Source organism: Sorex fumeus, unplaced genomic scaffold (assembly GCF_029834395.1).
Source record: "Sorex fumeus unplaced genomic scaffold, SorFum_2.1 ptg000008l, whole genome shotgun sequence".
Lineage (NCBI taxonomy): Eukaryota > Metazoa > Chordata > Mammalia > Eulipotyphla > Soricidae > Sorex > Sorex fumeus.
The window spans coordinates 84,320,744-84,346,604 of record NW_026606065.1 but is presented as its reverse complement, the minus strand read 5'-3'; the positions used below and the strand labels follow the sequence as shown (position 1 = coordinate 84,346,604).

The window sequence follows — 25,861 nt, the reverse complement described above, 5'->3', positions numbered from 1 at the left end:
GACTTCTTATGTTTGTGGTTTCTTTCTGATGATCCTATTCTTTCTTCTCTAATAGATGAACAGTCTCCTAACTTATAGGTGTACCATTGATAGCTACAGGACCTTACCCACAAGTTCTTCATAGTTATTTGTTAGGGCAATAAGTAAATAAATATTATCTTTTTAAACAAAAAATATATTGTAGAGATGACATAAGGATCGGATATCCCATTTTGGAAGAATAATCAAATTTTTTCTTTTCAATTCAGTTGCCAATATGGCTGATCACATGTCCCAAATAGCTTTTAAAATATGTATACTGATGAAGTATATATATTTATATATTTATTTCTCCCACACCCCCTTCTCAGCTACTCTTATTATCAGTGTACACTTGCTTTTCTTTATTTGGTCTTGTATTTTCATCAGTTTTATAATGTTATATTGAATAAATAAATAAAATAATCTGTCTTTTTGCTTTTGACTTAATGTCACTCTTATAATTCTCTCAAATTCCTTCCAATGGCAATTTCATCTTTTATCTGTAGCTTAGTAGTATTCCACTGTAAAAACATACCACATCTGTATCCATCATCTAAACAGGCTCTTTTGTTGCTTCAGTACTACAGCTGCGTAAATGACCTTGCAATAAAGATTGGGGTGAATGCAACCTTCTATATTAATATTTTTGTATGTATATTCTTCAGATGGGCTGGAACGATGTCACAGTGGGTAGGGCGGTTCCCTTGCACGCAGCCAATATGGCAGACCCGAGTTCGATTCCTCTGCCCCTCAGAGAGCCCGGCAAGCTACCGAGAGTATCTTGTCCTCACGGCAAAGCCTGGCAAGCTAACTGTGAGGTATTCAATATGTCAAATACAGTAACAAGTGTCACAATGAGAGACGTTACTGGATCCACTAGAGCAAATCGATGACCAATGGGAGGACAGTGACAGTGACATTCTTCAGATAAATTTCCGAAATGGGATTCCTAGATCATATAGTGTCTTTATATTCTTAAGGAAACGCTATAGTATTTTCCCAAATAGCTGCACCAGTTTATATTCCCACCAGCAGTGCACAGAGTTTTCTATACTTTAAGTCCCTATAACGCTTGTTATTAATGCTTTTGATATAATCATTCTCACAAGTGCGATGAAGTAGCTCATTGTGGTCTTAATTTGAATTTCCCTGATGATTAGTGATGATGAGCTCTTTTCTTTTTAATATGCCTATTGATCATTTGTATGCCCTCTTCGGAGAAGTGTCCGTTTAAATCTTCTGCTTAGATTTTGATTGTTGTTTTTTTTTTCTTAAGTTGTGTGAATTCTTCATATACTTTGGATATTGACCTTTCATCAGATGCATGGTGTCCAAATATCTTCTCTCGTTTGGTAGGACCATCTTTATTCTTCATATTGGGGCTGGAGCAATAGCACAGCGGGTAGGGCATTTGCCTTGTACGCAGCCGACCCGGGTTTGATTCCCAGCATCCCATATGGTCCCCCGAGCACCGCCAGGAGCAATTCCTGAGTGCATTCTTCATACATATATGTACAAAAAAGCTTTTCAATTTAATGGAATTTCAGTTGTGTACCTTGCAGTTCCCTTGCTACTGGGGGGTCAAGCCCCAGAATATCTCTAATGTGAATGTCATGGAACATTGTTCTTGTGTTATTTTCTGTGTACTGTATGTTTTGGGATCTTATAGCAATGTTTTTAGTTCATTTTAAATTAATTTAATGTTGTATGAATTTAAACAGCGAGAGAGAAAAGCTGATGGATTATCACCTTTTTATATTGGGTTAAAAAGAAGTCTAGCATCATTCTTTTGCATAGGACTGTCTAGTTGTCAAAGAGACTGCCCCTTATTGTATGATCTTAGGTCACTTATTGTGTATTAAATAAATTAGATAGATATGTAGGCCTTTCACTTTTATCCCATTGGTGTATGTGGTTATTTTTGTTCCTTCCGATAGATACGTGGGCCTTTGACTTTTGTTCAGTTGGTCTATGTGTTAATTTTTGTTCCAGTGCTATACAGTTTTAATTACTGTCATGTTGTAGTGTCATTTAAAGTCAGAAAACATGATGCCTCCAATTTTTTTCCTGTCAGGATTTTCAAAGAGTCTTTTATTAGTCAGTGTTTCTATATTGTTTAAAGGGATTCAAGATCTTTTATCATTAAGTGTTTTCATATTTTTTCATTTAAATAAGTGTTTTTATTGGGCTATTTCTTTTTCACAAGAATACAGTGATGATTCTTCTCTTCATTTTACAAATTAAAAACCTAAGATCCACTTTACACTGAGGCCCAAAGGAGTCCTGGAAAACCTTAGCCATAGGCTAAGGTTTTGAGGTCCCTCTTCAGATTCTCAGTAGTAGGGGAAAATGGGAAGGATGAGTAAAACTGAGGCAGGCTGGCTCCTTAGCTGACTCAATAGCTGTGCATTACCTCTTTGATAAGGCTCTTACCTCCAGTGAATCACACTTAGCTGTGACTTAAATAACACAAATTTGCAGCTCAGGTTGGTGTTGTCAGTGTGTTAGGGTAAGTCACCAAATGAATGCGGGTGACTATAGTAACAGTGAGAGAGAAAAGTTGATGGATTATCACCTTGACTTCTGCTGCTGCAATTTATGTTAATTAAGACACAGCCAGTGTGGGCCGCCAATGGTATGTACTAGTGTTAAGAGGGATTTAATTGTCTGTTTAAATGTTTAAAAGGATTCAATTGACTGTGGTGAGTCACTGGATCTTATTGGTTGAAGAAGTGATGCTAAAAATTCTTAAGGGACAGTGAGATAACTTGCTCCAGGTCTCATAGCTAAACAGGACTTTGTTTTACTAAATGCTGTGAAGACTATCATTCCCTCATAGCTAGGTCTTGAAATAGCTTTTGAATAAGTAGCTGAAAAACACGGTATGCATCTTTAAACTTTTGTAAAAATGAATGGATGGTGATAGCTACACAATTCTGGATCATTAAAAAATATTGTAGTGCCATACTTAAAATTTTGCTAATTAAAAACAATTTTTTACACACATTACAGATTTACAGCTACATTAGTGCTGTTTATAGCCTTTGGAGAGAAAAAGGAAAAAGGTAGTGAGACGACTCCTCTAATAGTGCTTACCGAGACCCCTCTCAGTGTTTGGTGGAGTCAGACATTCTGCTCCAATCCTGCCCTCCACTGAATTCCTACTCACCTCTGCTGTATCATGTGCCTTAAACAAGATGTTTGGGCAATGCGGCTTGGCTGGGCATTGCTAAGTAATTGGCAATGATCATCCAGTTTCCTAGGCCAGTATGGCGAATCCTCTCAGCATCACCATTACCATAAGCAGGGACATGAAAAATTATCGTAGCGTTCTGCAGGTTTACCAAAAGCATGGCATATTCACTGCTCTCCCTGCAAGGATAAGTGCCTTTGTAAGGTGGAACAGCACAAAAAAATGTCAGTAAACGAAAGGAGAAGCTTCTAGTAAGGCATTTGGCGGCTTCCACAGGCACCACACCAGGCAGGCAGAGACTGTTTCTGACAGGCTGCTAGTGTTCATGGTAGAGTGGACATTGAAAACCTCTAAAGAATTTTCAACAGGATGCTTATAATATTGTGGGAGGAACTTTAAAGAGAAGGGTTGTTTTCAGTCATCAAAATTCTCTGACATAGATTGAAATGGTTACATTTTGTAGAAAGACAAAGAAACAAAAAGAAAAAGACTAGAACCCCAAACCAAATGAAACAAGTGCACTAGAAGAATTATTTAGGTTCCTATTTCCCAGCAAATCCTTGCTATGATCTGCCATTGATTGTTCTGTCTTGTAGAGTTTTCCCATTTTAAGTGGCATTTATCAACATGGACTCTTCCCTGTCCCACCAGAAAGCTTCTCTCCTCTCCCCTTGCCATGACATCTCTATCCCTGGTGCCTGTCTGCTCCCATTTACTTCCTAAAGCACATTTATTCTGGCAAGAATCTTGCACTCAGAATTAGGTTCCTGGGGTTGCAGTAATAGTACAGTGGGTAGGATGTCTGCCTTGCATGTGGCTAACCTGATTTGATCCCGGGCATCCCACTGAGCCCACCAGCAGTGATTCCTGAGCACAGAGCCAGGAGTAACCCCTGAGTATTGCTATATGTGGCAAAAAAAAATCTGGTTCCTGCATTTTAGTTGCAGGGATTGTCTGCAATTCCTTAGTAGATAGCCTCTTGACAATAGTTGTTGAGAAGAAGAAAAGTGGACACTGAACATCCCCAGGAACCAACAAAAGCAAACAAGTTGAGGATGGGTCATGTTTGTTAATTCTTCTTATATCATTGCCCAAGTTAGTGCCCAGGGGACAGATGGACACATTGGGGTGAATAAAGTTTCTACTCTCAGAAACCCAGATGGGTTTCCTAAAGTGATGGGAGTCCCAGGTGCATCTGCATTTCCAGAATTCTTCTTCACCGGATCTCCCATGAAGAATGCTTAGGAGTTTTCTGGCCTGTATCTACATACAACTTCATCACAAAACCAGTACAAAGTTAGATTTTGCTGGATATTCCTTCCCCCGCCTTTCCATTTTGATCAAGTCGTGGAAAAGGAGAAACAATTAAGTCTAGGATTTAAAATAGACACTGACAACATTGTTGATTGGAATCTCAATGTCCCCCACCCCCATCCCCACATGGGAAACAGACCCCTGTTTCAACGCCTGGTTCTGTGCTCCCTCTAGGGCTGAAGTATTCTATCCATCATGGGGGACAGCTGATTGAGACCACATGGCGAAAGTTTAGAGAGTAGTAATTTAACTCTTATCCAGTCTTCTTTCCAGCTACATGAAGGCTTGATAGAAGACATTCTTGATATCCATTAAGCCCTGTCATTTCACATTTTCTTACAGGGATCATTTTTGGTTATTAGACAAAAAAAAAAAAGAGTTTGACTATAGGAGACTCTTCAAAGTGACTTGGATATAAGCCACTTGTGGTGGTGGGTCTGTTGGCTGCCAGCAGCTTCTCACCTTTATCCCTGAGCCTCTGCCACAGACTCTGTATCCACCTAGCATGTCCCCAGGAAGTTTGTTCTTGGCATTTGATGTGACAAGTGTTCAAGCCTTTCTTTTAGAAGGGCCTATTTCTTGACACTCCCTAGGCTCTATACCAGCAGACTTTGACATGCCAGCTCCCTGGAGCCACATCATTAAGCAATGCTAGCAACAACATACTTATACATTACCAATTGTACATTGTATGTAACTACATAGCTACTCAAAAATAATCAGAATGAACATGGTATTGAATGAACCACTTGGACAAAACCTAAGGCCCTGGAAAGCTAATAATTTGAGGTCAAATTTGAAAATTTTCAGATGGCTGAGAACTCCAAAGGCAATAAAATGGACCACATCCTTTAATTCCCCACCCCTTCAGATGAGCTGGAGGTGTGAAAAATAATACTTTATAACTTTATGGTCTTAAGTATTTTTATAAGCCCTTCCAGATGTCTTTTTTTTTTTTAAAAATCAACTATTTCAGAAGAAAGCCTCTTAAGCTGAGAAGGCTTTGAGCTTCTGATTTTTCAAAACCTCATTTAAATAATGACAGCAAAATGCTTGTCCTGCATAGAAAAAAATAGTTGATTCATTGAGTTGGTCCATTTTGATCTACAGAAGGGGATGTACCAATAGTGTTCTTCCATGACTTCAAGACAGGGTCTCAAATAAGCAAGGGATATATGCTACAACTTGAGTCTTGAGTCATATTCCCTTGCAGTTCTGATAACTTTTCATTTGAGTTGAGGTAGTGGGGAAGCCACATCTGGTGGTGCTGGGGACTGCTTTAGTACAGTGGTCAGAGATTGCTCTTGGCAGTGCTTGGGATCCATGCAGTGTCAAGAGATTGAACCTGGGACTCCCAAAAGCACAGCAGGCATTCTAGTCCTTTGAGCCATATCCCTGGTCTTAATAGTTGTGACATTCTTAAGTTTTCTTTTACTATTTAGAATATTCATTGTTTAGAGATTGGATGCATTTTGCTATGTTAGTTGGCATTTCTCTTGGCTAACTAATTGTTCTATTCAAAATCAGTGACTTACGACAGCAATAAATACTCCTCCCTTCCTTCCTTCATTAAATATCAGTTAATTAGCTGTGGTTGAAACAACATTACCTGGGGTTCAGATTGGGTTCAAGTCAGATATATACTAAGTCTTCGATTTCACACACATACCTTCATTAAAAGGTATTAAGATATAAATGCTAAGTCTTTGATTCTGCACACATACCTTCATAAAAAGAGTGGAATGAACATAGATAGGTTTGCTCCAAGTAACAAACCAGAGATTGCTCCAAGTAACAAATGCTAATAGATTTTATTCTCTCCACAATCTTATGATCAGTATAGCTTTTATTTCCTTTTCCACAGAAAAGTTGGGTAACTTGCCCAAGGTCATATAATGAGCACACAGTAGAGAAGACAGCAGAATTATTTTCCTTAACCAATTTTCATAATCAGTTTATGTCTGTGTGTGTATGAAATATTTTTTTCAGCATTTGGAGTGCAGGGTGCACAGCATAAATGTTCACTATTACTGCTACTACCATTGTTGGTATTAGATTTGATCCTAGATTTCCTTATCCATAAAGTGAGAAGGGCATTACTTCCTGGGATTATAAAGAGATGAAATGAAAATATACATAGCACACACCTAACACTCAGGAGGAGGTGGAGTTAACACAGTTGAAGTTATTGCATGTGAAAGGCGCTATGTTGGGCCAAGTAGGAAGTATTAACATGATGGAGGTCGCTGATTTTGGAGGGCAAATAAATTGTTAAACCAACCATTTCGCAAAGCATTATGGGAAAAGAACCATAAAAGAGGAGCCTAATGCTGTGTGCCAAATCTATCACTTAACCCCTCTAAATTGCATCTTCGTCTCTGGTAAAATAGGTGCCTGTCTTTAAGGGTTGGAAGCATTAAATAATTAGGTGCTTTCATTATTTTTGTTAGCCAGGATCAATTGAAGAAACTGAAGTGCTTAATCTAAAAAAATAAGGAATTGCACAGGAGGTGAGGAGAGGGGAAGAAGAAATGAGTGTGAGAGTCTCCTTCTGAGTTTTCTTATGTGAGAAGGAGATTGCATTATCTTTATAATCCTAGATGACAGAACTTCTGCCTCAGAATGAAAGACATCAAGACAGGCAGACTTTAGCTTGACATAAGGAACGCATCTCTTTCCCATACTGGAGTGAACTGACTTGAGAAAAGTGAGTCCTCATGCAAAGGACAGCGGCTTACATGGTAGGGTTGAGCATTGAAATCACAGGATCTTTGCATCACTGAGATTCTGGTGTGTGTCACATTCATTGCTGTCATTTGGTTTCAGTTCATTTTCCTCACAACCATACAGTGGGAGAAATTCTATTACAGTTCCCTTTTTCCAGAACAGATGCAGAAATTTCAGCACCATGTTTAAGACTGAGTGCTATGTATAGTATTGAGTCAAGCTTTGGACACAGAACTAGTTGTCTCTGAAGCTTCTGCTCTTTCCAACATGCCTGAATTTTCAGCCCAATGCCACTGGAATTTCTTCTGTCATGTGAAATAAAGAGGGCAAGGTAGGGGCATGGCTCAAAGTTTCAAACTGAAAGGATATGACCCATTCAGGGGCATAACTTTTGATTGTCAGGCAGAGTGCTTTTAATGGTTAAAGGTATTCATCTGAAAATCTGATTTCCTGAGAATCCCAAGGAAGGACAGGAGGAGAGGTGAGAACAAGGAGGCAGATTTGCAACGTGAGGGCATGGGCTTGAGGTTGGAGTTGGAGCAATAGTACAATGGTTAGAGTGCTTGCCTTTGCATGCTGCTGTCCAGGGTTCAATCCCTGGCACCCCATAAGTTTTCCTAAGCCCTGTTAGGAGTGGTCCCAGAGCGCAGAGATAAAAGTAAGCCCTGAACACAGTAGAGTGCAGCTCCAAAATGAAAAACAAAACTAAAAGGGTAATTGGTCAAGTGTCCTGGTTGTTTTGGTCATATGAATGTGTGGTGACTATCTACATCAAGACCACAAGGGGTCCAAACTATAAAAAGAAAATTTTCCTAAAGAAATAAGTTCACTAAGGAGGTGGGGTGGGGAGAGAGGGAACTTTGGATCCTTGGTGGAAGGTGGACACTGGTGACGTGTTTGGAGTTGGAACATTAAAAGCCCAAAACTGTTATCAGTGTCTTAGTAAACCACAGTGAGTAAATTTAAGACATTTTTAAAAATATGATTTCTCAGTTTTCTTTAAACACTGGAAACTCTAGCTCTACTGATGCATATTTTCATTTGATAACAACTGATTGCAACATAATGACACCTCTTTTAAACATGGTCCCAATATCCTCAGTTGCCACCATTCCTTCTGTTTTGCCCAGATCTGTGAGATATCACTCTCCCCAGTGTGAACTCTTTAGTTGAATGTACAACAATTAGTTTCTTGATAGGTAAGAAAGTAGGTTGTGTGGTCAGATTCGGACTTTCTCTGGTTTGATTACTCTTGGTTTGAAGTGGTCAGCACAGAGAGCCCCTTATGAGACACCGATAAAACAGGCTCCAAAGATGCCATCTTGCATGGAAGAGTGAGAGTTCCTTATCACCTTGCTGTTTTTTTCTTTTTAAATTCTGCCAGAAGATTCCATGCTACCTTGACTCTGCATCTGTGCATCTCTCATGGGATCTTGGAGATGTGCTTTATAAGTAGTGAATATTCAAGGCATGTTGCTGCTCTGGCGTCGTTTAAAAGGCAAGGGCCACATTTTGGTATAGTGCAGAGAGTGGTCTAGGATTTGGAAACCTGGATTGGTTTTGGCTCAGGCCTTATTATTGCCATACTGTGAGAAGGTGTCTCCTCCATTCTGACCTCTTTTTTTCCCTTTCTTTTCTTTCTTTTTTTTTATTTGTAACATGAGAGGCAGTGTTGGTATCTCTTAAAAGTCCCTTCACAGCTTTACCACTTTATGACTCAGAGGCAGAGCTGGGAGTAACAGTATTTGGAACATGGCCAGAAATCTTGGCAGTAGAACAGACTTACTGTAATCCATCACTGCTCTTTTCTTTTTCTTTCTCATTCTTTTTCACTTGTTTCATTTCCTTTCATTCTCCGTACTCTTCCTTTTCCATCCCTCTCTTCTTTTTTTTTCATCCTTCTTCCCCTCCCCCCAAGCTTCTTTGCTTTCTCTTTTTCATTCTTTTACTTTTGATATGCTTTAGTTGATCACGATGAAGATCTGATTGATGTGTGGACCTCCTGTGATACCTAATGAATGAACTTTGGGGAGTACAAAGGCTGGAGACTCCCTTTGTCTTCTATGATCTGATAGTCCAGCTCATCACCACCTGCCCCACCAGCTCTCCACTCTTAGTTACATTTATATATAGCACTGTAGCACTATCCTCCCATTGTTCATCGATTTGCTCGAGTGTGCACCAGTAACGTCTCCATTGTGAGACTTGTTACTGTGTTTGGCATATCAAATACGCCAAGGGGAGCTTGCCAGGCTCTGCTGTGTGGGCAGAATACGCTCGGTAGCTTGCTGGGCTCTCCGAGAGGAACGTAGGAATCGAACCTGGGTCGGCCACGTGCAAGGCAAACACCCTACCCACTGTGCTATATGATATATATATTTTTTCAACTAATATTTGTGTCACCCTTTAAGGAAAAATTTAGTATTTTTTCCCTAATCAGTATAAACATCTGTGGGTTGGGGTTGGGGAGGGAGGTGAGCACTGTCCATTGCAGTTTGTCCATAAAGATGTTGAGTCATGGAGCTTATGCACAAATGCGAGGCACAAAATATGTCTTTGTTGTATTTTTTCTTGTTTTCTCTGGTGTCTTCTCCATAAATATCAGCAGACTCTGCAGGACACAGTCTAACCTCTGTCACACACAGGGTTAAGATGATGATCATGCTGCTAGCCTGCTACTATTGGCTCACATGCCAGGAACAAATTCATAGAAGAAATGAGAGAGAGACAGAGAGAGAGAGAGAGAGAGAGAGAGAATTGTAGTATCTCTCCTCTCCTCAGTCCTATCACTGGTTTTTCTCTTCTTTAATATCCAATTTGCTGTTGCTAGTGGGCTAGTGAGGCTTCAAAGTGAGGCAAGGCAAAAACACATGTTTTTTCTTCTAAAGTATGGCAGATAGCTGATAGCTGGTTAAGAGTTTTTTGGGGAAGGATGTATTTCTGGGGTTGCAGAGATAAGAGTACAGGCGTTAAGGTGCTTTTCTTGCATGTGACCAACCGGGATTTGATCCCCAGAGCTGCTTATGGTGCCCCAAATACTGCTGGGAATGACCTGAACACAGAGCCAGCAGTGAACAGGCATGTGTGCCCCCAGAAAAGAGACATTTCTTATTTTATACTACACAAAGAGTACATTAATTTTTAAAATTTTTAGGGTGGTGTCTTGAGTCTGAAACACAATGACCTTTATCTATTGACTTTACTCTAATAGAAATATTTGTATAGGGTCTAATATTTAATATTAATATTCTGCCATCTGTCTAGATGGCAGAGTTTCAGAAAATGAAATTCCCCACATCAGCCCTAGTAGATTGTTATTTTTTAAATCACCTTTGACTCTGGATATTAGTTCACCATTGGTGATGACACTGCTATATTTTAAAGTTGGTGGTAAGTTACAAGTGAGGCCTTATGTGAAGAATTAAAATCAGTCACTTAGAATTACATTATCGCATACTTGAGAGGACTGTAATTCTCAGCTATATCAGTTCAGTGGCCTTCCTTCTAAATGAAGGCAGAGATATCTGACTGCTTCCTGCCTTCCTGGGGCTACCCAGGGGAACTAAAGGGCATGCTTGTAATCGGGATGGATTTAGCACACAGGAAGGTCCATTACTTTATGGCTGGGAAGGTGCCTACACAGATGCAAAGGACAGTGGGAGAGAAAGATTGCAAAGACCAGTAGGTGAGACATTTTCCCTGAATGATCTCCAGGAATTAACTGTTTCAGCTCAGAAATCAGTGGGTTACCATTTCTAACAAGAAACCAAAGTTCTGTTTTCTTTCTAAATAAATCACATACCTTCCAGTTCATTCATTTAAAATATACTGTTTAGAGCCAGAGAGCAAGCTTGACAGGCTAGAAGACTGTCATTGCATTCTGGTGGCCTGGATTCGATCCTCAACACCACATTGTCCTCCAAACACCACCAGAAACAACTTCCAAGTACTGAAGCTGGGATTAGCTAGTGGGTGTGATTAAAAAAAAAAAAAAGAATTATAAAGTGTGCCTTCAGTATTTTGTAGTATGTTGACAGATAAATGTAACCAGCACCACAACTCACTCTACCTATTTATTTATTTATTTATTTTGCTTTTTGGGTCACACCCAGTGATGCTCAGGGGTTACTCCTGGCTCTGTACCCAGGAATTACTCCTGGCGGTGCTGCTGGGACCATATGGGATGTGGGGGAGCGAACCCTGGTTGGCTGCGTGCAAGGCAAATGCCCTACCCAATGTACTATCACTCCGGCCCACCACAAGTCACTTTAGAACATTTCAATATCTCAAAAAGAATTACTTATTCCTTTTTAGCTATGACTTCTTTTTCTTCAACATTCTTTCTTCTAAGCAATTTATTTTATTTTCTGCTAATTTATTTTCCATCCCTAAACAACCACTAATCTATTTTTTGTGACTGTAGATTAGCATCATCTGTATATTTAGAATAATAAAATCTGTAATCCTTTGTGACTGCCAACTTTCATGTTTTAGTTTTCATTCATATTGTACACATTGCTTCTTTTTATTGCTGAATATTTCTTTGTATGGATCCACATTTCAGCTATCCATTTAGCAGTAAATGGGCATTTGAGTTGTTTCTATATTTTGAATGATTTAAAGGTAAAGGTAAAGGCCCTCCCGTTGATCGTCGATTTGCTCGAGTGGGCCCAGTAACGTCTCCATTGTGACAATTGTTACTGTGTTTGGCATATCGAATATGCCACGGGTAGCTTGCCAGGCTTTGCGGTACGGGCGAGATACTCTCAGTAGCTTGCCGGGCTCTCCGAGAGGGGCGGAGGAATCGAACTCGGGTCGGCCATGTTGGCCGCTTGTAAGACGAACGCCCTACCCGCTGTGCTATCGCTCCAGCCCAAATGATTATGTTGCAATAAATCTTTGTCTACAAGGCTTACGTGCACATTCTCTTGGGTTGCTGGGTCAGATGGTAAATTTGTGTTTTATAATTTGAAGAACCGCCAGACTATTTTCTAAAGTGACTGGAGATTGAATTCGTGTCAGTCGAATGCAAGGCAAGTGCCCTACCCACTGTAGGCTCCAGATATTTTGTCCGTTTTGATTTAGTATTTGTATATGGCGTGATGTAAGTAAATGTCCATCACCACTTTCAGACAAATGGAGTTGCTTCAGCATCATTTGTTGGAAAAGCAGAAACCAGAGACACACTGGCTTGTTTCTAGGTCTTAGTCCTACTTTATAGATTCATGTGTTCTTTTGCCAGTACCACAGTCTTAATCACTATTGTTTATAGTGTTAGTAATAACCTCTTTTTTGTTTCTCCTTTTTTTGGGGGGGAGGGTGAAGACCTGTCTGTACCCAGGGCTTACTTCTGGCTCTGCTCTCAGAAGTCACTCCTGATAGTGCTCAGAGGACCATAGGGAATGCCAGGGACCAAACCAGGCTCAGTCCTGTGCAAGGCAAGCACCCTGCCTGCTATACTTTCACTCTAGCTTTAATAGTAACCTTTGAAATGAAGAAACATATGTCCTCCAACTTTTTTTCTTTTTCAAGATTATTTTGGGTCTTTAAAATACCACATGAACTTTATAATCAACTTGTCAATTCCTGAAAGAAGTCAGCTGAGATTCTGTTAGGAATTTTATTGAATTAATAGATTAATTTGAGGAGAACTGTCATTCTAAGAATATTGTCTTCTGGTCCATAAACATGGTATATTTATCCATGTCTCTAGTTATTTCCACGAGATACAGGTTTCAAAGTCAAAAAATTATACTTTACTCTTTTTATGCTGTTTTAATGAAATGTTTTTCTCAATTTTGTATGCAGATTGTTGTAAGTATACAGAAATATAATTCATTTCTCTATAGGTCTTAGATCCTATGATCTTCCTGGAGTTATTTACTAGTTTTAATAGTTGTTTAGTGGTTTCTAGGACTTTCTGCATAAAAGATCTTGTCATCTAAAAGCATAGAACATTTTACTTTTTCAATCTGAAGGAACTCATATCTTTTTTCTCTCTACTTACTGTCTGAAGTGCCTAGTACAGTGCTGAATGTAAGTTATGAGTGAAAACTCTTCTCTTACTCCTAATTTTAAATAAAGCATTTCTCCATTAAACATGGCAGCTGTTAGTAAGTTTGTTGCTCTTCTCACGTTGGGGAATTTCCCTTCTATTACTAGTCTGTTGAGTAATTTAATCATGAAAGGGGTTTGTATTTTGTCAAATGTGTTTCTATATCATTGATATGATCATGTAGGGGTTTTGTTCAGTTAATATGGTATATTCATAACATCAATTTATTTTTAAATATTAAAACATTCTTATGTTTCTGGGAAAAATTCCACTGTCATGGTGTATTATTCCTTCTTTATGTATTCACTTTATGAGGTTTTCTTTCTTGTGTCCACATTAATAAAAGTTAATTATTTGTAGCTTGGCATGTCTCTGGTATCATGTTTTTGGTGTCAGGTTTTAGTGTCAGGGGAATACTGGCCTCAGAACAAATTGGGAAGTTTTATGGAGATGTTTGTGAAGAATTGGTATTAGGTCTATTTTGTTGGGTTTTTAATTTTTGGCGGGAGGAGGGGGTTGGCTCTGAGTCACACCCAACTGTGCTCAGGGCTTACTTCTGGCTCTGCACTCAATCTCTGGTGGGGCTCAGGGAACCATAAATGTGGTGCCAACGATCAAATCTAGATCTGCTGGGTGTAGGGCAAGTGCCTTATGTTGTACTATTTCTCTGCCCCCTAATTGGCATTGGTTCTTTAGATGTTTGATACAATTTATTTGTCTTCTGGGCCTGGATTTTTATTTATAGGCTGTGTTTTTATTTTAATTTAGTCTCTTACTATAAGTCTTTGGGGGTTGTCTTTTCTTGAAGAGTTAGTTTTAGGGGCTGGAGTGATAGCACAGTGGGTAGGGCATTTGTCTTGCATACGGCCGACCCGGGTTCGATTCCCAGCATCCAATATGGTCCCCTGAGCACCACCAGGGGTGATTCCTGAGTGCAGAGCCAGGAGTAACCCCTGAGCATCGCTGGGTGTGACCCCCCCAAAAATTAAATAAATAAATAAATAAATAAATAAATAAAAGAGTTTTAGTAGTTTATATTTTTCTAGAAACTTGTACCTTTAATTTGTTATCTAATTTACTGGCATAAAATCATAATGATAATATTTATAATGCTGTTTGATTTGGCAATGCCAATAGTGATGTTTACTATTTTATTTCTGATTTTATGGCTTGGCTGTTCAAGTTTCTCAGTAATAATCATCTCAGAAAACTAGACTTTGTTTTCTTTGTTTTTGTTTCAGTGAAGCAAGATAATTTTTATTGAATTTACTTAGAAAGATATGAGGGGAGATAAAGAGAAAATAACAGCTTCTCCAGGTTGGAGAAATCGGAGAGAGACACACGTTTAAGGGAGAATGCCGGCTTGAAAGAGCAAATTTCATTTTTTAAAAATTTGCTTTTCATATCTCTATTACTTTCCATTCTAATCTTTTCTAATTCTTTTCTTCTCCCTCCTATTTGTTTAGTTTGCCATTATTTGCTGGAAATTCTAAGGCAGAAGATTAGTGAATTGAAATCTTATCAGTTTTCAATATAGGAAACATATAAATCTGTGAATTTCCTTCTACACATTCTTTTAACTCCATCCCACAAATTTGGGTATGTTATGTCTTTATTTTCATTTTGTCTTAAAATATATTATCATTTCCCTTTTTAAAATTAATTTATTTGTTTGCTTTTGGGTCACACCTGGTAATGCTCAGGAATTAGTCCTGACTCTGCCTTTAGAAATCACTCCTGGCTGGCTTGGAGGATCATATAGGATGCCAGGGAGTGAACCCAGGTTGTCCTTGTGCAAGGTAAGCACTCTATCCACTGTATTCAGTCCCCACATTTCCTTTTTTTTATCTCTGCTTAATTAGTCACTTAGGAATAGCCTATTTGATTTTCACATATTTGGGGATTTTAAAAATTTATTTCTCCTATTGCTTATTTGATTTCTAGAGCATTCCTCTAGCTAGAGAGCATATTTTATATTATTTGGAGCCTTTTGTTTTAAATTAGTATTGATTTTTTTCATTAGTTCACCATGTTATGAAATTCTGATGGTGGTGGCGGTTGGTGGGGGCACACTCCTGGCTCTGTGCTCGGAAATCACTTCTTGCAGTGCTCCAAGGATCATGTGAAATCAGGGAATCAAACCAGGGTTAGCTACATGCAAGGCAAGTTCCTTAACTCTGTATTACATCTCTGGCCCAAACATTATAGAATTTTAAGGTTTTGACTTCACTTTTCTGTAAAGTGAATACCACTTACTATCCTCACTACCAAAATTCCAGAGCTTTCCCATCACCCAAAATACCCTTCAGCTCCTTTTCTGCTCTGTTCTCTCTTTTCTTTCTGGTAACCACCATAGTTTTCATTGAGTCTAGAAATTAGTTCTGTTGTATTTCGGCTACTTTGCTTCTGTTATTGGTATTTTTATGTGTTTTATATATTTATATGTAGTGTTTTATACATATTCTTATATATGGTATTTTATGTATTATATATATTCCATTGAGTATATATTCACAAACGTTTATACATTTATTTATGGGCATTTAGGTAGATTACATTTTTGTCTATTTTGTATTTCTAGCCTTTTAAACTTGTTAAAGTTTGTCTTATGGCTTCACATCATGTTATCTATTCTGGAAAATATTCCATGTACACTTGAGATGAACCTTTATTGTCTTGCAATCAGCGCACTTTCTTATAGGTGTCTATTAGGTCTAGTTGCTTATTCATTTTTCAAGTACTTTATTTCCATTTTATCTTCTGTCTAGTTATTCTAGCAATTATAGAAAGTAAATTATTGACATGTTCATCAGTGCTTTTAAGCTATGTGTATCTCTATTTCTATCAGGTTGACTTCATGTATTTTGGTGCTTTGTTGTAGATATATTTATAGTAATTGACCTTATTATTATAAAAGTGTCCCACTTCATAGCTAGTAACATTTCTTATTTTCAGGCTTATTTTGCCTAATATTAGTAAAGCGATTTCAGATTCTGCAATAGTTTTCTTCTATTCTACAGAAGTCTTTGATTAAGGCTTTGGACAGTGTAAATCAGTGAATATATTGTCATTTCCTTTCTTTTATTCTCAGATGAAAAGTTTTACAAATTAAAATGTGATCAACTCTCTCTTCTTGGCCATTAGGTATAACCCATAACATAAAGACTTACACTGTCTGAAAACTCTAGTCTGAACAAACCCCTCTTCGTGGGATTATTAGTTAATTACTTTCTCATCCTTTTGCATTCAACTTCCCTTAAAATAATTGTGAGTCTTTCCCACTAAGATTTAAAGGTAAGAAAATAAAAAATCAAGAGGAAATCAGAAAAAGCTTGTAAAACTCATACAACAAGTGGCTAAAAACAACATATTTATTTTGTACTCCTCTTAAAGGCAGAAATGTTTCATATATTTCTTAATCTCTCGACCCAAACTCAGAACTTGCAGGTGGTAACCAGCAAGAAATGGAGTGGAATGCAGAGAACATGCTGGAGCCTTTGTGTCTGTGTGTCTTAATGTGGATGGGAGACTACAGAGTTCAAAAGGAAAAAACACATTTGAAAAATAGATGTAATGCCATTCTGAGTAAGGGTCCCCGTTTGATCTTTTCCTGTGCCCAGGCCCACTTGTTGTCTTCAGGTATGACAGCCCTGATACTCCCACTGGGTGAGAAAAGTCTCATATTCGGTGCCAGTTTCCTGTCACTGCTTTGAGCCCTTGGAGTTCAGAGAGGAGAAGGTGGCGTGACCTTTACCTAGCTGCATGTTGGCACGAGTCCCAGGTGACCCGGTGTCTGTGCTGTCGGTACACCGGCAGTATTTGGAGCAGCTCTTCCTCACTCTTTCAACAACCAGCCAATTTGGTCTCAGGAAACTACTCTGCAGTGCTGGCTGGGTTTGGAAGTAATTTTTAATTTTTGTGACAAAGACAAATGTGTCCTCTGGGAGAAGTAAGTGGTTTTACTGGTGATATTAATGGAACCATGACCTCTTCTGTATCTATGGTCCTACAAAACAAAAACTGTTTGTATAATATGTCAGGCAAGTTCATTCTTAGCCCTTCCTTGAAGTAAATTGCAGAGGAAATATACTATTAATAAGTCCGGAGAACATTGTGTGTGGACGTGTGTATGTGTGCATGTGCGTATCCATAACCATAAGCTCATTTGCAAACAGTAGATTTATGATGCCACTATTAGCTGTGATACCAGTGATATGGTTTGAATCACGTTGGGATGAACACTAACTTTGAAGTTGTGGTCTATATAAACAGAACTGCCGTGTGTCCACAGTTAAAATTGCTATTGACTTTTAAAGGCCAATAGCTATTGTAAAATTCAAGTGATAAAAGAAATTCAAGTGCACATCAAATTCATCTCTTCTATTTTCATTTGGCATTGGTATTCCTTAGCCTAGAAATCATAGTACTGATTCTTACTCTTTCCTGTAGGAACTTTTCTGTGTCAGTATCCTTTGTTGAAAACAGTTACCGAAAGAGATAGTAAATTAAATGTGAAGGATTTACAGTTTAGTTATATGAATTAAACCATTTCCTGGTGTTTGTGTTTACCTTGGGACTCACAAGGGAGACAAAAATGTAGACTCATGGGAGGAAGGAAAGGAATGATCAAATCCCAATAGTCCCTGACTGAATGTCTAGCTCAGCAACTTTATTTAAGGGAGGAATTTTGTGCTGATAAGTGTCTCTATGTAATACACTATTGGGTTTTCTTAATGGGCATATATAATTAGTTACAATACCTAATTACATCACTTTGTTATATTGGGACAAAACTAAATAAAATAAAAAACATCATCTTCCTCAAGTAAGAAATATATGATACTTATTAATTTGAGTCTAAAATTCAATAATTTTTAAATGTTGCTGTACAATAATTGATGATTATTCTAGAAAAGTTAACAAATATAGAAGGCAAATACATAACTAACAATGACCTCTAAGGCCACTGCTCAGAGACAGTTGTGAATATTGCCGTTTTGTCTGTGCCATTATTGAATATATATTTATATTTGTATTTTTATCATTGAGTTCTGAGTATAATCCCCTTTCTTTACAAGTTCCAGTCTCAGAACAACTAATTAATGTATAGATCAACTATCTGCTAGGTACCATTCTAAATGTTGTACATTTGTTACTTTCTATAATCCTCATCTTAACTCTTTGAAGATTTTGCAAATGGGACATGGTCACGGTCACGGTCCTCCCATTGTTCATCGATTTGCTTGAGCGGGCCCAGTAACGTCTCCATTATGAGACTTGTTACTGTGTTTGGCATATCGAGTACACCACGGGGAACTGGCCAGGCTCTACCGTGCGGGCGAGATGCTCTCGATAGCTTGCCGGGCTCTCCGAGAAGGGTAGAGGAATCGAACTCGAGTCGGCCATGTTGGCTGCATGCAAGGCAAGCACCCTACTGCTGTGCTATCACTCTGAGCAAATGGGACACAGAGAGTAAAATGCTTTGCACAAATTCTCACCTCTCTAGTCAGGGGAATTCAGGATTCATTCAAATTCAGGTGGTAGCATACACTCTTCCCCATGGGATCCTTTCACTCTAAGCTCTATAAAGCTCCTATTGGCATCTACCTTCACAGGACTGCCCATGACCAACTTCAGGCTTCTCTGACCCTAGATCCCATGGCATGGCATGGACTTCTCATGGAACATGTTGAGTCAGCCTCTCTCTGAGCAATCATTTCTACCTGTCTTTCTTCTCTTAGGGGCCTCTACCCCCAAGAAAAGGAGGCCTGTGACCCAGCCCAGAGGGTGTCCTGGAGGAAGGCTGACTGGAGGTCAGGAGGAGCTGTGCTTCCAGGCCTGGCTCTGCTCACAGCTAGACAGCTCTCTTTACCCCATTGTACCAGTTTTCTAGTCTGTACAATAAGAGGTTATATAGCCATCCCTTTGTTTATTTCTTCTTTCATGTAATGCACATGAGAGACGAATATGATCAGTTTCCTCTACTCAAGGAATTCATCTGTGTGTAACCAGAGAAGTAAGCTTCATAGTTTGGGGGGTACTGCAGAGTGCTGGTAGAGCTCCTAGTTGGACTGGGGCAGAGAAGGGTATAAGAAGGACAGGATGGACTAACACAGCTTGCCAAAGGACAAGAGTGAACTTTTTCTGTGTCTACCGGCATCTAAGATGGGCTGACAGGATCTTTCAGAGCCCTCTCTATTGTATGTTGAACTACCCCAATCTTTAACATCCTGCTGCTGGGTACAACTGTGAGGTGTTTTAATCTCATGACCTACAGTTCTAGAAGTCTGAAATTTTGAGGTGTAGGTAGGACCATTCTTCCTCCTGGCCATGGATGACGCTCTTTGGCATCCCTTGGTTTGCAGCTGTGTCTAGCCAATATCTGCCTTGAATATCATGTGGCACTCTCCTCTCTGTCTGGTTTCCTTTGCTGTCTAAGGAACCTCACCAGTCTCACTATGTTGGTGAGATCTTATCTCTCTGCTTTCCTCTGACTGTTTTAGAAATCACACCTGTTTCTTTAGATTAGATTGACCCCACCCTAACTGAAGTAGTTGCATCATCAGTCACCTTATTTGACTTAAATGAGGTCACATTTTGAAGTTCTTCAGGTTAGAATCAGTTTTGGGGATCAACCTGTTTCAATCTCTGAAGTTAGCACTTTCTCCAGGTAGCCTTTAGATACTCACTGCTGCTGTTTCTCTCCAATTCATTCTTAATCTGGAATGAACTCTGGAATAGACAGCAGGTAGAAGCTTGCTATTTTTTCAGATCTTGATGGAAACAGTTGTTATCATAGTACAGTTAAAGCCAAGGGGAGATGATTGAGAACTCAGTAATTTCAGACATCCTTGTGGATTCCAGTGGATTCCTAAGAAAAAGGCTTGGTAGACTATGCTAAATGTTTCCAAAGAGATCTGATGCTTATTCTGGTCTCAGAAAATTACATGGCAGCTGAGTAGGTGGTTGCAATTCTATTGTTAGAAACTGGCCAACTACCATATTTTTAAAGGGTGATCTCTCTGTGATTATTCAAAACCTTTCCTAGACATCTTTGCACACATTTGCACCTTCTTTGCTATGAAGATCATTGCAGTGCAGACCGAAGCAACCCTAATATGCATATGAAGACAGTGAAGTAGACTGTTTCATTCAGTAACTCAGGCCCTCTTTATTAGTCTGCCAAGAAACATCCAGAAACCTTTAAACTGTTGCTCTCATTCGAATGCTAATCTCTCTAACTTAAGGCCTCTGCCTCTGGGCTTTCTGCTGTCACCTGTGCTCCTAAGGCACTTGACCACTGCATCCCTGCCCTTTGATTTACAAAGGCTCTGGAGGGCACTTCCTGAGGCATTTAGCATAGTGGCTGGCAAAGAAGCTGATGCAAGAACACTACATTTTCATCTTTGTACTTTTAGGGTTTTTCCTCATTGTGTCTAAACACACATAACACAACACACACACAAACGCACACCATCCCAGTTGACTATTAGAGTACCTGGACAGTCTGATCAAAGGCCAAAATCTGTGCGGGGAAATGAATTAGGTTTTCTGAGAAAATAATTATTTTTCCTGGGCTAAATTCAGAGACAAAAATGCAAATTTATGATTATATTGAGGAGAAGTGAGCTGTGTTAGTGCCCATACTACTTCACCAGCTACAGGGTATGCATATCTGTAATGTGATCATTTTTATATATGTATTTTTTTATTCTCTTCTTCAGATACAGGTAGACCTTTCATAGAAATGCACAGTGACATCCCTGAAATTCTGTATATGACTGAAGGAAAGGAGCTCATCATACCCTGCCGGGTCTCATCACCCAACATTACTGTTACTCTAAAAAAGGTAAACCTGGACAACAATACTCTTAGAATCTTTTGACTGCTAATACACATAGTGAATTTTTAGTCATTCTATCTCTCTGTACTACTTGTCTTAGAGATATTTGGACTTCTCATTAAACTTTTCTGTAATATCATTTTACTAGGGCCAGAAGTTATGCCCATTCGTGTGTTCAAATGGGATGAAGTAATAATGGCTTTAGCATAAATCCATACAAGGAAGGAACTAAAATCATGAACATCTTTACATAGTACCACAAATCCAAATGTCTGAAAATGTGAGAATAAAATCTATTGCTTACTCAAATTAGTGAGTTGGCTGAGTTTGTCATTCAGATTTTTCCTGAAGATGGAACTGTCAGGCAGACCACTTTCTTCTTAGGGCATTAATGGAATCTTCCCTAATGTAATGGGAACCATCACTTTTCATCTGAATTGAGAAGTCCCTGGTAGGGAAAGGCTTATCTCCAGCTGAGCATCCAAACCTGTTCCTTTGAGGGAAAAAATGTGAGTGGGAGGTTGAAGGAAGAAACTATAAGTGTTAGATTCTTCTTCTTATGATGTAAATTGTGCATGTAGAGAAGGAGAAAGATTTAGGGTAGCATCTAATAAAGACAGAAACCAAACATGTAACATTGCAAATAATCCCCTAGCCTTAAGAGTTTAGGAATAGCTAAAATAAGTTATCGAATAAAAACTTCCCAAATTAAAGATTATTAAATACTGAGAGCTTGCTCGAGCGGGCCCAGTAACGTCTCCATTGGAGACTTTGTTGTTACTGTGTCTGGCATATCGAATACTCTCGGTAGCTTGCCGGGCTCTCGAGAGGGGCGGAGGAGAATCGAACTCCGGTCAGCCATGTTGGCCGCTTGTAAGGCGAACGCCCTACCACTGTGCTATCAGCAAATACTGAGAGCTTAGAATTTTAATGGAAAAGTTAAAGCTCTTGCAGTGCAGCATTTAGCACTACCTATCACATAGAAAGTGCTCTAGAAATGTGGATGTGGTGGTGGTGATAATGAACTTGGAGATTAGAATGACTTTTCATTATCACCTGTGGACCCTGATTCCTGAAATGGTTATGGTGCTGCCTCCCTGCATCCGTCCCTGGCACCAACTCTGCAGTTGATCTGATCAAGGCCCTCGATATAGTCATTTGAAGAGAGATTTGGGCTTCCCCAATGCACTTGTGTCATTGCCAGGAAATACAGGAAATACATCAAAACTGGAGACTCTAGAGGCATGAAACTCAAACAGTGGTGATAAAAATTGAGGTGCCCAGGGAACGAGGGACTTCCCAACCATTTGCACTAATCCCATGCCTCCAGCTTGGGGTGCTTGCCCTTTTTGTGAATGGTCTGATCACATAGAAGACCAGAGTGATTAGGAGTTGAGGTCATTGCTACACTATCTGGATTATTAGTCTTTCACATCCGAACTACTGGCATGTTCTTGGATCTTTCTGCCCCTTCTTCATTTGAGAGGTCCAGTGGCAGCCACACCATTCACCCCATGAGCTCGTTCAGAAAGCTAAATGGTGTGATTTATGGAAAACACCTAGAACAGTACCCAGCATGAGATACCAAGACAAGTCAAGGATTCGCTGTTAGGAATTATTAATATAAGATTTGGCACCCAGCAATTGATTTATTATCATGCCATGTTTTCAAGGGCTTGGTACTACCCTTAACCCAAGATTTTTGGTCTATGATTATGACTAATACAACAAACCATAGGGTTATGGAACACCTCTCTTTAGCCCCTTGCCTTTTCATCCTAGTGAGGACTGCTTGGCTGTCATAAGGAGCAACCCAAAATTGCCACATGGGACAATTGGGCCACAGGGGAAGGTTTGTTTGCTCTGCTTTTCCAGCTTAGATCCAGAATCGAAAACAGAAGGAAGAAGAGTGTGTGTGGGGGGTGGGGGCATGTAGTTCTAGCAGGGATGTTGTCTTGGCATATATATAGACAGAGAAGCTATTCACACCTGTTACATATGTGTGCCCACATAAATTGGTACATGCAAGACCTTTGCTTCCATCTTTATTCTTGTCCCTTTGTCTCTAAGCGGCTTCCTTTCTTTCCTTTTCCCATGACTACTCCGCAAAGCACTTGTCAGCTGAAGATATCCCCCCTGTACAGTGCTTACCTGCAAACCTGCCTACCTGCTGTGTCTTTATGACACTTGGGCCCACTATGGATGAGTTCTTGTCAGAAATAGTTATGTTGGCAATGGAACACTGCCGTTGCTACTAATGGTTCGATTTGAGTAAAAGGGACGCTGGAGAAAATGTTCATGGATCTTTAAGTTGTGCTAACAAAGTCCATCAGAATCAAACCCAGGGTAGCTACATGCAAAACAAAAGCTTTACCCACTGTCCTGTTTCTCCCGCCCCACACTCCCATACTTTTAAAGCTTCATGGATTTCAGTTCCTAAATTTTAATATTTCCGAACACTTCCTTTAAAAATTTGAATCAAATTAGAAGAGAGGATTTCCTCCTACTCCTCCACTAAATTGCCTGTAAACATAATACAGGTAGACTTCATTCTTATTAATTCAAAATTGCAGGTTTTAAGTTCTTTCATAAGTGAGATATCCTTCACTTCAAACCCAAGTAACACTCTGGAAACATGTACCAAGATGCACAAACACACTCTTAGAGAATCACTACTCACTCTTGGAATAGAAATTGTGTCCTTGGATTAGAAATCTCAGCCTGATGAGGTACTTCAGCAAGCAGTGTAAATAAATGAGGAGTGAGAGAGTTTCAACAGGTGCACTTCTAACAGATAGAACAGAATCAATACTTCTCTATAGTGATTTTGCATTTCCTTTTCAGTCTGCTGTGGAAAAGTAAAGTAACCTGACCTTTTTTTTCCCCCATTTCTAGTTTGAAGTAAGTGATGGTGGTACTCAAAAGGTACCACCTTAAAATGGAATCAGTAACCTGGCATCAGGGGAATTAGCAGAGCAGCTGTATGGAGCAATGAACTTTTATAAAATCTAATCCCAAGGAATATAGTTTATATTTTAGTTTTTGAACATTTTAAAAATCTAGACGAAGGCCAGTGGGGAGATCAAATACTGGGTTCTTCTCTTCTGTCCTGACTTGCTGTGTTTGGAGAAAGTTTAAGGAGATTGGGGGCCTTGGTTCCTTGTGTCCCTCTGGCCTCCTCTGTCCACCAGGCTGTCCATTTTTAGCAACCATAGATTCTGCTCTCCCAAAGGCAAAGCTAATGCCTTTGTCCCAATCAGAATAAAAACCTAATTGAGTTAATTCTATGGATCTTGAGGTCCTGGAATTTACTGACAGCTACCTGAAAGTTGTAACTGTTTGGGGTGACTATTTGCTAAATCATTCAGGAGGACAAGTTATGTCTTGTTAAGAGCTCAAAGGACAAGACCCATGAGGACAGCCTGGCCAACCCCCTGTAAAAAAAGACACAGTTGTTTTTTGATCAAGTGTCAGGCCAATTTATTATAAAGAATCCCAGAAGCCAGAGAAATAGGAACTCCCATTAGAAGCTGATATACCAACTAGGTCTATCCCAGGAGTTGTCGCTTGTTGCTAATGCTGATAAATGAGCAATTGATTAAGTCATAACACATTAATGATACAATCTGTATGCTATGTTTTGTAAATAATTTTATATGGTATAATAAATTTATATCTTGCTTCTTGCTTCATGCCAAGAAAACCAATGAACTGATGATAACAAGCTGGAATTCTTTATGTCAAATGAAAATTAAGCTCTCACAAATGATTCGTGAAACAGTATCGTGGTTGTGCTCAAATTTCGTTAAAACATGTTCCTTCCTTTTCAGCTTCCTATGGAGACTCTTATCCCTGATGGGAAAAGGATAACCTGGGACAGTAGGAAAGGTTTTATAATATCTACTGCCACTTACAAAGAAATTGGGCTTCTGGCTTGTGAAACTACTATCAATGGGCACTTGTATCGAACAAACTATCTCACATATCGACAAAGTAAGTGATGTTTCAAGAGCTTGACCATATGCCAGATGCTCAAGAGATTATCTGTTTAATGAGATCTTGATTTTTAAAAAATGTCATTTCTTCTGCTGACAGCCAACACCATCTTAGATGTCCACATGAGCAGGCCCGGCCCAGTCAAATTACTTAAAGGACACACTCTTACCCTCAACTGTACTGCGACCACTCCCTTGAATGCAAGAGTTCAGATGACATGGCATTACCCTGGTGATGTGAGTGATCCATTTTTTTATTTCTTTTGTGGGACCGTATTCATTTTTAGTGAGTGAAACCACAGAGGCTTTTTTTTCCTTCTGGGTTTGGGGCCACACTTGGTGCTGTTCAGAGTTTACTCTGTACTCAGGAATCACTCTATGTGGTGCTTAGGGAACCATATGGGATGCCGAGGATTGAACCCAGATTGGCTGCCTGAAGACAAGCATCCTAGTCACTGTGCTATCTCTCCAGCCCTCACCAATGAGATTTTGAAGAGAAAAAAATGAGAATATTCTGACTTTGTGTATAGTTGTAGTGCCTGAGACACTTGTGGGCTTGGCTTGGTTTTCTTGCTGGGTATTTTGTGTGTGATCTACAGAGAGACAACCTTTTGATGTCTGGAGCTGTTGTTTTTAAGCACTTAGGCTGGTATTTCTGTTGCTTGATTCTGGATAGGAAAAGGGATTGTTTCCTCCTTGGAAAACTCTTTTCT

General features: G+C 39.3%; 1 protein-coding gene across 1 annotated transcript in view; it reads left to right on the top strand.

The window, feature by feature from the left end:
* The window catches only part of FLT1 (fms related receptor tyrosine kinase 1), a 210,258-nt gene that overhangs the window by 36,762 nt on the left and 147,635 nt on the right, over window positions 1–25,861 (top strand). The window contains 3 exon segments of the mRNA XM_056108631.1: window positions 21,035–21,159; window positions 24,984–25,146; window positions 25,249–25,385. Of these exon segments, the coding sequence (XP_055964606.1) occupies window positions 21,035–21,159; window positions 24,984–25,146; window positions 25,249–25,385 (425 nt within the window).